Below are 13,911 nucleotides of genomic sequence, written 5' to 3' on the forward strand. Positions count from 1 at the left end.
ACAAAACTTGAAACCTTGGGTTCATTAATATATATTATATAATATATAATATAGTACATTAAAACTGGTAAAATCAGACCGAACTGGACTGGAAACCGATAAAACCGGAGTACCGGTTTAGGAGTGTAACCGGTGCGTAATCGGTTTTGACAAATGTAAAACTGGTACATACCGGTTCGGTCCTAAATTTTGTTCAAAACCAGACCGGTTACACCCCTAGCTATACGTTCCTCTATTTGTGTCAGTGTCAGTCGAGTTGTAATGGTGACCTGAGTCACAGACATGGTATGAAACTGTGTACGAAGCACAGACACAGTAGAATGGATCTCCATACGCACTGCATTGATCATCGCTAATGTTTGTTTGCTGATCGCTGCACGCACGATCTCAGCCATCTCCTCACAAGTAACATTGTTTACTGATGCCTCGGCCTGTGTGGATGTCTCTGCAGCTGATACTCCATGAGCTCCCTGTTGTGCATCTCTCTGAGGATCAACCGGTTCTGGAACATGTCTACGAAGACGCAGTCTCGAGTGTCCCATGTTGCGTGAGAGGGTGGTGCTATTTATCGGTCCCATCGGCTCCCGTTTACGCTCGGCAACATTAAGCACAACACTAGCAAACAACAGAAATTAGGTGATTAGGATTCCGAATGGCAATATATCCATTGAAATGTATCGAGACTCTGATCGAATCCTATCAAATATATACCCCACCAAGTCGATAGGAATGCCATAAGTGACCCGTATCATAAATTTCGTCCGATTAATGCCAACCTCTGTCTTGTGCTGCTGAGGTTCAATGTTGTTGGCAATTATCAAATTCAAGATCTTGAAGAAAGAAGATAAATCTGCCTGTTTGATGCTTTTCATCCTGTCATACCGTGGAGCACGATCGCTGAAGACTGATAGCAGTAAATAACCCTACTAGACAAGACTCTGGAAATCAGAAATCTTCACTGGTCACTCTAGTGAAACAGTCATCTCCCTGACTGGACCACTATTAGTCTCACCAGGATTACGTCGCTTACGTCCCGCCCTAGAAGAAGACATTATAATCAACCTGAAATTTACAATTAAAAATTAGATATACAACATTAACAATAAAAATACAATAAATAACTATTCACAGTACTTTCAAATGAATAGCAATTTAATAAAGTGAGACATTGTGAACAAAATAACTTTTAATAAATAGTACCACATTATTTAATATTAATAGAAACATTAATATTAAAAAAAGTGATAAATTATGGCATTAATTTAATTATAATATAGAAATTATTTTTAATTAAAATTGAATGGAACTATAATATGGAATAAAAAAATAATTAATAAATATTACTAAATTTAATTATACTGTTCGAACAGTACATCTGTACAGTTTGAATGTGTAAAAAAACGTTCGAATGTATAACTATTACCGTTCGAACACCCAATATAGTGATCGAACGGTAATTGTAATATTCGAACGTTTACATGAACGGTCGAACGGGTGCAACTTGACTTGGACGTTTGAACGTCTAAACAACGTTAATGTTGTTATTTTATTTAAAGGTGTAGTGCAAAAAAAATACACTGACCAACATAGTTCAAATCGTTTGAACTCTTACTAATAAGCGTTTGAACGTTTTGGTAAACGGATATTAACGTTCGAATGTATTATTATACGTTCGAACGTTAAATTCACGGGGGAAATTTTTCCCGCAAAATAATTTCACGTTCAAACGTTTAGTAAGTAACAATTTGAATGTAAATGTTCTACATTTACACGACAGAACCTCACAATCTCGCGCTCATCCTACCACTCACAGTGTCGCTTCTAGAGGCAACATCTTCCAACCAGCGCCATTCTCCCTCAATCCAGCCCCCAAATATTAATAACTTTCATTCATCTCATATATTTTCGGATTAAGAGGTTATTTTTACTGCTTTTTGAAGAGTATTTTCAAGGTTTTGGGCATAACGTACGGTCTCACAATCTTGCGCTCATCCCACCACTCACAGTGTCGCTCCCAGAGGCAATATCTTCCAACCAGTGCCATTCTCCCTTAATCCAGCCCCCAAATATTAATAGTTTTCATTTATCTCGTATATTTTTGGATTAAGAGGTTATTTTTATTGCTTTTTGAAGAGTATTTTCAAGGTTTTGGGCATAACGTACGGTCTCTTGCAATTTTATCTCTCAAAACCAGGTATATATGCTATCTTAATCTCATCTTATTTTGAATATGAGTATTTTCGTTTACTGTACTGAGTTCGTGATATTGTGTATTTTTGTTTAATGTAATGAGTTGGTCATTGTTTGGATTTTCGAAGGTTGAAGATGACTGGAATTTGGAATAAACCTGTTCGAATGGTACACGGTTACCGTTCGAACGGGTTTAGTACGTTCGAACACTTATTAACACCGTTTGAACGTTATGTTGGTCAGTGTTAAAGTGTTAATTAGAAATTATAATAGTACTAAATTTTTAAATCTTTCGATTTCAATATTAATTAAAATACAAATAATAAGATTTAATAATACTTAAATACTTAATCTTTAAATTAATAAAATGAATTTAGTTTAAAATACAAATAATTAAGATATAATAATACTTAAATACTTAAAATTTAAATTAATCAAATGAATTTTAATTAAAATACAAATAATTAAGATTTAATAATACTTAAATACTTAAAATTGTCATTAATGAAATGAATTTTAATTAAAATACAAATAGTTAAGATTTAATAATACTTAAATACTTAATATTTAAAGTAATCAATTGAAGTTTAATTAAAATATAAATACTTAAGATTTAATAATACTTAAATACTTAATATTTAAATTACTCAAATGAATTTTAATTAAAATACAAATAGTTAAGATTTAATAATACTTAAATACTTAATATTTAAATTAATGAATTGAAGGTTAATTAAAATACAAATAGTTAAGATTTAATAATACTTAAATAATTAATATTTAAATTAATAAAATTAATTTTATTTAAAATACAAATATTCTAGATTTAATAATACTTAAATACTAAATATTTAAATTAATAAAATTAAAGTTATGTTTTAAAATACAAATAGTTAAGATTTAATAATACTTAAATACTAAATATTTTAATTAATCAAATGAATTTTAATTAGCATATATTGTATTATTTGTTTGATACATGTTAGTACTATTTTACTTAATGAATATTTTATCAGTTTTATGAAATTATGCCTCCGAAGAGAAAGGAAGTTCGCATCCCATCTCCACCTGTTTCTAGCTCTCCTTCAGACTCACCATTAGAGATTGACTCTATAGAACAAGGTAAAATTCTAATAGTCATAAAAGTTATTAATTAAGGTTATAATAGAAAATTATTACAATATTATATATCATGATAAGTTCACAGCACAATCTCGTCAAGGTTGAGGCACTACTAGAGGCGTGACGTTGGAAAAATATCGTAAGGTGGGTAAGATCAAGGTTAATATTCTTAACGAACATACCGGAGGCGAAGGATAACCAGCAGCTTGGCTTGCATCGTCTTACACGAACTTATGTACCTTTGGCAACAAGTTTATGGAAGAAAGTTGTAACAGCTTACTAGAAATTCAATTGTGAAATTTCTATTGGTTTTAGGAATCTCGTGAAGACCCCATAAGTTTTCACGAATCCATTAATCATATAGATTTTAGTCTAACTACGTAGTTAGTGTTATTACTCACTATGGTATCAGAAGTATGTTTTTGATTATTGGAGATAGTTAGAAGAGTCAAAATGTATTATGGTTTGTGCCATTAGATTCAGTGGGTTATTTAAGATCTTATGGCGCAATAACCTATTTTCATATTTTTCGGATGAAACGTCTGTTCAAAAATATGGATATTATTGGATAAAAATATCTTAAACTGATTTTGTAAATATTATTGGATAAAAATATCTTGAGCTAATTTTTGTAGATATTATTGGATAAAATTATCTTGAGTTGCTTTTTGTGAATATTATTGGATAAAAATATCTTAAACTAATTTTTGTAGATATTATTGGATAAAAATATCTTGAGTTGATTTTTGTGAATATTATTGGATAAAAATATTTTAAGCTGATTTTGTGGATATTATTAAGTAAGAGAGACCTACACTCAACTCTCACTCCAGGTAAGAGAGACCTACACTCAACTCTCACTCCAGCCTCATATTCTCTCATATTTTGTCCATAAATACTTCCAGCCACTCCCCACAAAATTATCTTCGTTTACACCTTTCATTAAAAGAACACCAAACTCTCTCATACAGCTTTTAAGTATTCTTTTGCACGCCCATTTCGAAGTTTTTGTAATTATTTTATCATAAAATATCCTTCATACAAGTTGTTCATTTTTTAGTCTAGTTTACGTGGATATCTTATTTGTTCCATTTTAAGGTCATTTGGTTAGTCAAATATTATTTAAACTCTAGAAAGATCATTCTGAGAGATAAACTGGAGAATATGTTATAGTTTAGAGTTTTTGACCAAGCTAATGGATAGATATTGGTCTAAAATTTTTATGGAGTATTGTTAACATATTTATATGAATATTGGTTGAGGATTGTTGCATGATTAAAGATTTTGATGAAAGCTTTTCTTAGATCTAGAAACTTAGAAACTGGAAGAGAAAAAACAGTTTCTGTTTTGAGAAAGTTTAAATCTTTGGTGGTTTAAACCTATTCCAATGGTTTTGATAATTTTATTAAAGAATCATAATCCTCTTATGTACATGTTAAAATATTATTTTGAAGATATTTGATATTAGTTTCAAAGATATGAAATTTTATACAAAAAGATATTTGGATAGGCCAAAGCGTGGATGTTCTTGGGTCCATTTATATTTTGGTTAATGTTTAACCATGTGATCTTGAATTAGAAGCTTATATATATTTTAGGACATCTTTTTAAATTATGTAACGGTTTGGTTTGAAGATTACATCTTTATAAGTCATAGATCAAAAGGTTAATCAAAACAAGTTAGAAACAAAAATCAATGGAAATAGCATATGAGAATTTCGGCCCTATAGAGTTTTAATAGTTGTGATTAGTTTTAAAATTTTTCTAAATTGATATTTGAGTTTAGGATAAAATTTACATGAGACATGTAAATTTTGGTGACTTTTGGAGTTAGCATGCAAAACCCTTAAGTTAGGGATAAAATTGTCATTTTTTCACATGTAAAAGGTAAAATAGAAATTTTACTCTTAAGTTAGTATTTTTCCATATTTCAAATTATTAATGATTTAGTTCTAACTTTTAGAATGTAAATTTTGGTGACTTTTGGAGTTAGCATGCAAAACCCTTAAGTTATGGATAAAATTATCATTTTTTCACATGTAAAAGGTAAAATAGAAATTTTACTCTTAAGTTAGTATTTTTCCATATTTCAAATTATTAATGATTTAGTTCTAATTTTTAGAATCACTAATTACAATTCCTCGTGATCGCGCTTGAGCTTTTATAAGAAACGCAGAGATCGAGGTAAGTTAGCTTTTAACTTATTAGCAATCTACTATATATGTGTGTTAAGTAAAAAAACTACATTGTATGTATGTGTGTTATCATATATGTCATGTCATGTTCACTGTTGCAAGTATGTCATGTTAAGTATGTTTCCGTTACATGTGATATCATATATGAAATATTGTGTGTTATGTGTTTAAGTCATGTCACGATATAACCCTATCTCAAGTTGGTCATGTCTTTCAAGTTATGTTCAAATCATGTTATGTTACGTCAGGACTTCTGTCCTTTCGTATTCTAGTCACGTTTCATCTTGAGTTACATTTAGTTTCGTGGGGTCCACAACAACTGTGACATATGAAGTATGGGGTCATAGCAATTGTGATGCATACACTACGTGAGACACAGAAATTGTGACATGTAGAATACATGGGGTCACAATAACTGTGGAGTATGTATTTAACTGCATTGTGACATGTAGAATATATGGGGCCACAACAATTGTAGAGTATGTATTTAGCTGCATTGTGACGCGTGGAATACATGAGACCACAACAACTGTAGAGTATGTATTTACACGTAGAATACATGGGGTCACAACAACTGTGGAGTATGTATTTAAGCAGTTAAAGACTAAGTTTCAGATCACGTTCATGTTAAGTCAAGTGTCAGATCAAGTTTATGTTATGTCATATTATGTTCACGTACATATTATGTTCATGTTCAAATTCATGTCAAGTCAAGTTCAGTTCACGTTTCAATTTAAGTTATGTCAGTTATGCTATGTTGTACGTCAAGTTATGCTTTAATTACTTATGAATTTGATTATGCATTCATGTTTTTACTATTATCCATGTATCATTAACCTGTTAGGAACATTATGTTAGATACATGTTAGGAACATTACATCTTAAATGTCATGAACAGGGGCAGGTAATCTTGTATTGCATGTCTCGACGCTTCAAATGTCCGTCCGATCCCAAACGAAATTTGGGGGCGTCACAAAAGTCCCAAAGATGTTAAAGAACTTATCAAGAAGCGTTGTTTAGTAACGTTTAAAACATTTATTTAGTTGATAAATTTTTATATTTTACTTAAAGTTATAATATTATAAATGATAATATGTTTGTCTAAATTTTTTTAAAGATGGTTTCGAATTAAATTTTGGTTGGAAAGAGGAGCGTAAGACTGTGGAAGAGCTTATGAGTAATGCATTTTGTAAATATAAGACGAGGTGTCATGAGTATTATAATAAGTTTGAGAATATGGAAGATGCACGCCAACATCCTTTTCAAGATGTCCAACCTTCTAATTGAGAAAAACTTTATGACATGTTTGAGAAGCCATCATATAAGGTATAATTAAATTAATTATTTTAGCCATCCTATTTTTAATTTTGTTTTCTAATATTTTCAATTCCTATGTAGGAGCAAAATTCTATAAATAAAACAAATACATCGAAATTGAAGATTACTTATCATGCAGGCTCAAGATCTTTCCACCGCCTCTCTAAGAAATTGGTATTGCTATTTTTTTTATTTGTATATAGTTAACTGAATATATGAATCCTAATGACTTTATATCTTAACAAATATTTATTATAGTAAGATTCAGATGTCAATTATGATCTGACAAAATTATATGCTACATCACATACTAATTGTAATGGAGAGTGGAGTCATCCTGATGCCCGTGAAAATTATCTAAGTATTATAATTTGTTTTAAATAAATATATTAGAATATTTATAATAATATAACTCTTTATCTTATGTGTAGATTAAAATGGTTGCCATATGTACTGAATCCGCGTCAGATCAAAATTCCTTAATAAATGATGTTGAGATTTTTACACAAGTTCTAGGTCAACGTTCATGATATTTGAGGGGTTTGGGTCACTGTATAAAACATTCTCCCTCTTCCTCTTCTTCCAGGTCTACCTTTACGATTGCTATAGCGCAAGAGAAAGCGAATCACAGAATCGAAGAATTGGTTGCAAGGAAACATGAGTTAGAGGCTCAATTGGCGAAATAAGCAGACATAGAGATGCGCTTCAAACAACATAAAGAACAATAAGAAGAGTTCAGGAGAGATATGCAACTTCAAATGCAGCAGTTTATGCAACAGTACAGTCCTCCAAGCAACTGATGGTTTTTTATGTATAGATTATGACATTATCTAATTATGTATGAACAATACCAATCTCATGGTTATGTAATTAGTTCGCACTTATTATAAAACTTTCGTGAGTATTAAACAGTTTCTAATGTATGCTTTCTAAATATTATGAATGTCTATTTGGTTTTTTATTATTATGGGATTTTAATAAAATAGTAGTCGTTCGAACGACAATGTAACATTCGAACATTATTGATTGAGCCGTTCAAACGATATCAAATGATCAAAAAACATTCAAACACAATTTATTATCATAGCGTTCGAACATAACTCAACAATGTTCGATCCCTTTTACCGTTCGATCTATTCCTTGAACATTCGAATGGAAATCCATTTTGTACCGTTCAAACGTTATCAAAATGTGTGATCGTTTGAATGTATTTTCATAATCGTTCAACCAATTTAATTGTGTTCAAACGTACAATAGTAACCATTCTAATGACAATCTGGAACGAAATTAAACCGTGACAAATAAATTACATGTTCGAATGATATCAAACGGTCAATTTCAAATTCGTCTCAAAATATATATTTTAGGATGAAATGGTGATTTTTGTCCCAATATATCTTCTGGGACAGTGATGTAGGGACGACCTTGAGACGATTTTTTGTTTTTGTTTCAAAATATTTTCTGAGACGAAATACCTATAATCCGATTCTATTGTAGTGAATGTACTATATTGCTCAGTTGATTCATGAGTGAGTGAAAAAAGTTTTGAAGAGGCTTTTGGTGGCTGGTTACGCCTCTCAATTCCAAGAACATGAACATCCTCCGTAAAGCAGGGATCCATGAGACTAATCAAATTGTTCATCTGGAAAGTAGCTAGGGACGATTTCACATGTCCATTCTGCAACTCGACAAATGAGACATGTGAATCGAAATTAAGGCAGTTGATCAGGATTTTAAAATGAGAGGATTTTGTATTTGAATGATATTAAAAAACAATAATAACAATTAAAATATTTAAAAATAATTGTTTTGCCGAACTCTTATGTCACCTTTCCCGATCGTCTAGCCGAGTTGCATCGGCCCTAAGATTTCTCTTGATCAATGAAAAGGCACAGGCTTGATTAAGTTATATTTAGGAGTTGTCCCAATGAAGTTCTGGCTCTGTGTGGAAAGCCCATTTCCGCTTGGAAAGTCGGACCATTGCATTCTCTTAAATTTCATGTACGTGGGCATGAGAAGAATAAATCAAGAAGAGATAGATCAATGCATAAGATCGTGTATTCTTTTTAAAAAAATAAATAAAGATTAAATTTATATAAAAAATAATTTTTTAATAATTAATTTTACTATTTTTTTTAAATATACAACACTTGCATAATTTATAATTATATCTAACATTAATGACTTAAAAGAATTAATAAGCCATGTACATTGTCGGCCTGGATCTATTCATAGCCTTTTTTTTATTTTTTTTAATGGACTGCCCTACAAAGTTTAGAATCATATCTTATATTGTTTTTATAAATAAAACCTCCTTGTAGTCATGAAGTTTATATTTTTACTCTCTTTAATTAAAACTTTATAAAAAAAAATTGCTAATAATGGCCGGCATTATTCATTCATATAATTACAGAAAAATTAGTAAGCAATAGGATTGCAATGCAAAATCCTGAAATCGTGTATTAATTAATTAATTGATCTCCAAATTAACAAAAAACCGGAAATCGTTTTGGGTAAAATTCTGTTCCCCAATTTGGTGGTCGTAAGGGACATTAATTTTACATATTAACCCAGAGATCCTCGTTACGGGTGAAGAAAGGTTACTAATATTGGGAAAGGAATGCACTGTCATGGAGTAACTTAATTATTAACTACTTTCTCTAAATAATCTTCAGTACTCATTTCAGTTGAATCTGCTAAAGATAGTTAAGTTGGTAACAGATTACTGAAGGTATATAAAGGCCTTAATCAAGACATATTGCATAAGCCCCAAAGCCTTGAGCCTCGATAAATCATATATAAGACCAACTAGCTAGCTGTGGTTTAAGGATAATATGGCGGTCATCACAGAAAGATTTCAAGCCATTCTCGCCCTAGTATTAATAGCTTTGCTCTCTTTTATGGCCGAAGCTTCACGTCATGGCCCTGTCGAAGGTGATTCCGGAGTTTTCGATGTTGCATCCTACGGTGCAAAGGCAGATGGTGAGAGCGACGATGCCATGGTGAGTTCAAACTTCGAAACGCACGTACAACTTTATTATTACTATTATTATGATTTACAACGTATATAAATCATGCACGCACAAGGCTTTGTGCTTGACTCTGAAAGTTTGGCTTGGGTTTCATGAGATATTGGTGCCTGCCAAGGAACTGTGATCATTAAAATGGGGTGACATTTTCTAAAACTAAAAATCCTCTATAATCCCAATATAAATATCTATTTTTAACACGTACGTACGCAGTACCATTTATATGACGCTTTATTCCTTTGAGCGCGTCCAAATGATTTTTTTCAGTGAAGGCATAGCGACAGCTCTACAAAGAAGATCCAATATGATCAGTTTATAGACGACACATGCTTGTACATGTAGGAACATTATGAATCTCAGTAAACCGGCATTAGCCTCTATATCATAAGCAGTTTTTGTCATTTCAAAAATCATACTCAAGCCCTCTAGATTTGTAATCATTTTTTTCATTGTGACGGCCAATTAAAAGTACCATTATATTTTGCAGCCCAATTCAAAATCTGAATTGTTTTGTGACCTCTACTGTTTTGTGAATTATATGATTCAGGCATTTGTGAAGGCATGGGTTGCAGCATGTAAATCTAGTGGTGGCTCGGCTAAGCTTGCCATTCCTACAGGGACATATATGACAGGGCCAGTCGTGTTTCAAGGGCCATGCAAAGGCTCCATGACCGTTGAAGTTCAAGGAACTATTAAAGCAACAACTGATGTTAGTCAATACAGTTCTCCTGAATGGTTTTCCTTCGAAAACATCGATGGTTTGATGGTCAATGGCGGAGGAACTTTCGATGGTCAAGGCGCGGCTGTGTGGAAGTACAATGACTGTAAAGATAGCTCAGACTGTCAACTTCTCCCGGCCGTAAGCTACCAAAACCATTTAGATTTTCTTATATATATTTGAACAGGGTGCTGCTTATATATATATATATATATATATGATTTTGTTATGTTTGATGCATGCTGCAGTCAATTAAATTCACGTGGGTGAAAAACGCCGTAGTTCATGAGATAACTTCCCTGAATAGCAAAGCGTTCCACATGCACGTTGTTGACTGCGACAACTTTAAAGCCCACGACCTCACTATAACTGCGCCAGGTGATAGCCCGAACACGGATGGCATGCATATCAGCAGGTCTAATCACGTCAGTATATCTGACAGCCAAATTGGAACCGGTGATGATTGCATTTCCATTGGACAAGGGGCAACTCAAGTCTCCATTCAAAACATTGTTTGTGGCCCCGGACATGGCATAAGGTATTCAAAATCTCATTCCAAGTATATAATGCAGAATTATCATAAGTTTTATTGCAGATGCTTTACATATAAATTGTAGAAAGCTTAACGTTTTCCTAAAATTACAAGCATCTAGTAATTAACGTCAGTTCCTATACAGATCATATGGCTGCAGAAACAATTATTAATACTGCATGTCTGCATTGGTCTTCTTAGGATATTCATGATTAATTACTTGATTTCACAGTTTTTTTCATCATCTTTTTAAATTTCTGGATCAACAACGGATAATTCAACAGCTAGGTATTGAGATTTATCACGACATTAATCTAAATGCTTGTGTTAATAGTGCGTTTTTCTTTTGGTTTTCTATCGGCCTGCAGTGTTGGCAGTCTTGGCAAATATAAGGACGAGAAGGATGTGAGTGGGATTTCCGTGACTGGTTGCACACTGAAAGGCACCACGAACGGTGTGAGGATCAAAACCTGGCCGGGCTCACCTCCAAGCCAAGCCTCGAGCATTGCTTTTGAGGACATAACTATGGATTCGGTTAAAAACCCCATTGTTATTGATCAGAACTACGGTTCCCACAAAAGTCGGGTAATAGATACATCTTATAATTACTACTGCAAACTCAATCTCTCCTTTAATTTGAAAAGACGAAAAAAGAATCAAATAATGATGATTTGGATTATAATATATAATTCGTTTTCATTTTGCGCGCATTGCAGCCATCCCAAGTGAAGATTAGCAACGTCCGTTACACGAACATAAAGGGCACCTCGTTGTCACCTATGGCAGTGTCAATAGTGTGCAGCTCAGATGTGCCGTGCACGGGGATTGAGATGACCGACATCGATTTGCAAGTCGAGGGAAAGAGTTCAAAATCGGACTCCGTTTCATCCTCATGCTCCAATGCAAAGATTACCTTCGGGGGAAAACAGAATCCCCCAGCTTGTGATGTTTAGCGTGCTTGTGCATTTTATACGGGTCGATCGGTCATGTCGATGTAATAGAAGCTTGCATGCATGGTTAGAGGGTTACAGACGGAGATTTTATTTTATTTTTTGCTGGGAGACAATATCTTCTTTACAAGACGTTGTATTCTAGTACTTAATGTATGCGTTCTCAAAAAATAAAGAAGAACGAGAATTACATTGGCCTCTGAATGTCGATCGTAGTAGTACTGGCTGCATGTGGATCACGTAATAACGCCTCAATAATCTAGAAAACTTTTCTGAATTGATCTCCATACATACAATATAATATTTACAAGATTTTTTGTTACACATGCATGAGATCGAGGTCACTTATTTAAAATTAGTCTCCAGAAAACTTAATTATATTCCTGAAGAGATCTTCAGAAACTGTCAAATAAAATGCGTCCAAGCCGAAATATCACAAGTACCGCCTCGTCCCGAACCATCGCAAGGAAAATTATAACCAAATCCTTTTTATATGGCATTAACTTGGAGCCAAGGTGCTTTAGCTAGTTAAGTTTGGACTATAAAATCCCTAAAGCAATTAAAAATAAAGAAAACAACCCTAAAACTAAAAACCTGAAGACTCCATAGACTATATATATATACAAGAGAGATAAGATAGAGACTTAAAAAAACCAAAACAGAGAGAGCCGAGGAGGATTTAGCATCTACGGTCACATATTCAATCTCAAAATCTCTTTTCTGGGAATAATCCTAACGTAGTAGGAGGAGCTTGCAAAACCAAACCAAAGAAATAACGTTAAATTTCAGATGAACATTTTGGTGAAGAAAGGGATAAAGATCATCACCATAAGATCTATCTGGTACTTTTGTTCTTGGTGACTCTCAGCCATATCTCAATCTCATCCTGGGTTGAGGAGGGCGACTTGGAAGACGATTTCGGTGGCCGTGATTTGGGACCATTAGGCTTCTACAACGGTAGAGAACTTCGTTAATAAACCACGAATCGAATGAAAAAGCACATGGGAATCAAAAGGAAGACTGGAAGCTTTTGGAATTTTTGAATTGGAAAAATGGAATTCTAATTATTGCTCGCTTATAATTCTTTAACGGACGAATTTAGATGACGGCGTTAATTTTAACGTTAAAACAACAAAAACTATTAAACCAATAAAATTATGTTAGATAGACACTTTTTATATATAAAGATATATATATAAAATAAAAGGACATAAAACTTGACATCTATTGGACCTATCCTCTCTCTCCACTTCTCTATTGTTCGAGCAGTTATATCATAATGATGATCTTTCCATTTACGTACCCATATATGGACAATTAGTCTATTAATTGAAAGGTATAAATTTATCTAAATTTTTCTTACTTTCTTGAAAGATAGATTACAAAGTATCAGTCTGTAGATATAGGTATATAAGACTCATCGTCCTTGATGACAATTAAATTACTTTAAAAAAAATAAAAAGACACGTTATCGATCGAAAACTAATAATATAACTTTAATAAATTAAAAGACACTATACAAAAATCGAAAAATCTTCTTCGTAGAATGCACAAAATCCTCGTACGGTTGATTTGTTTAAACTTCCAAGATTAATATAAAAAAACTACATATATTAACAATTAATGTACAGCTAATTGACACTCGTGGGAATCAGAGGAGGAACTAAAACAATATTATTGGTTAGCTGATTGAAGTTTGAACAAACCCTTTCTTTAGACGTTAGATGAAGTAGTCCTTAATTAGTACCATGCATGCATGGCACCTGTCATCAATGGCCTTCGACCAAACTAATTAACATCGAGCCAAGTTCTCATTTTGAGAGATTCGACTCTCGCTTGTCTATTTAATTTGCAAAGA

At 32.7% G+C, this 13,911-nt stretch overlaps 1 protein-coding gene across 1 annotated transcript; it reads left to right on the forward strand.

Moving 5' to 3' along the window:
• Positions 1-9,658: 9,658 nt before the first annotated feature.
• On the forward strand, positions 9,659-12,056 carry LOC122316310 (exopolygalacturonase clone GBGE184-like). Its single transcript, XM_043132841.1, has 5 exons — positions 9,659-9,826; positions 10,401-10,712; positions 10,820-11,109; positions 11,472-11,688; positions 11,820-12,056. The coding sequence occupies exons 1-5, from the start codon at positions 9,659-9,661 to the stop codon at positions 12,054-12,056; spliced, it is 1,224 nt and encodes a 407-aa protein (XP_042988775.1).
• Positions 12,057-13,911: the final 1,855 nt, after the last annotated feature.

The sequence above is a fragment of the Carya illinoinensis genome, chromosome 7 (assembly GCF_018687715.1).
Source record: "Carya illinoinensis cultivar Pawnee chromosome 7, C.illinoinensisPawnee_v1, whole genome shotgun sequence".
NCBI lineage: Eukaryota > Viridiplantae > Streptophyta > Magnoliopsida > Fagales > Juglandaceae > Carya > Carya illinoinensis.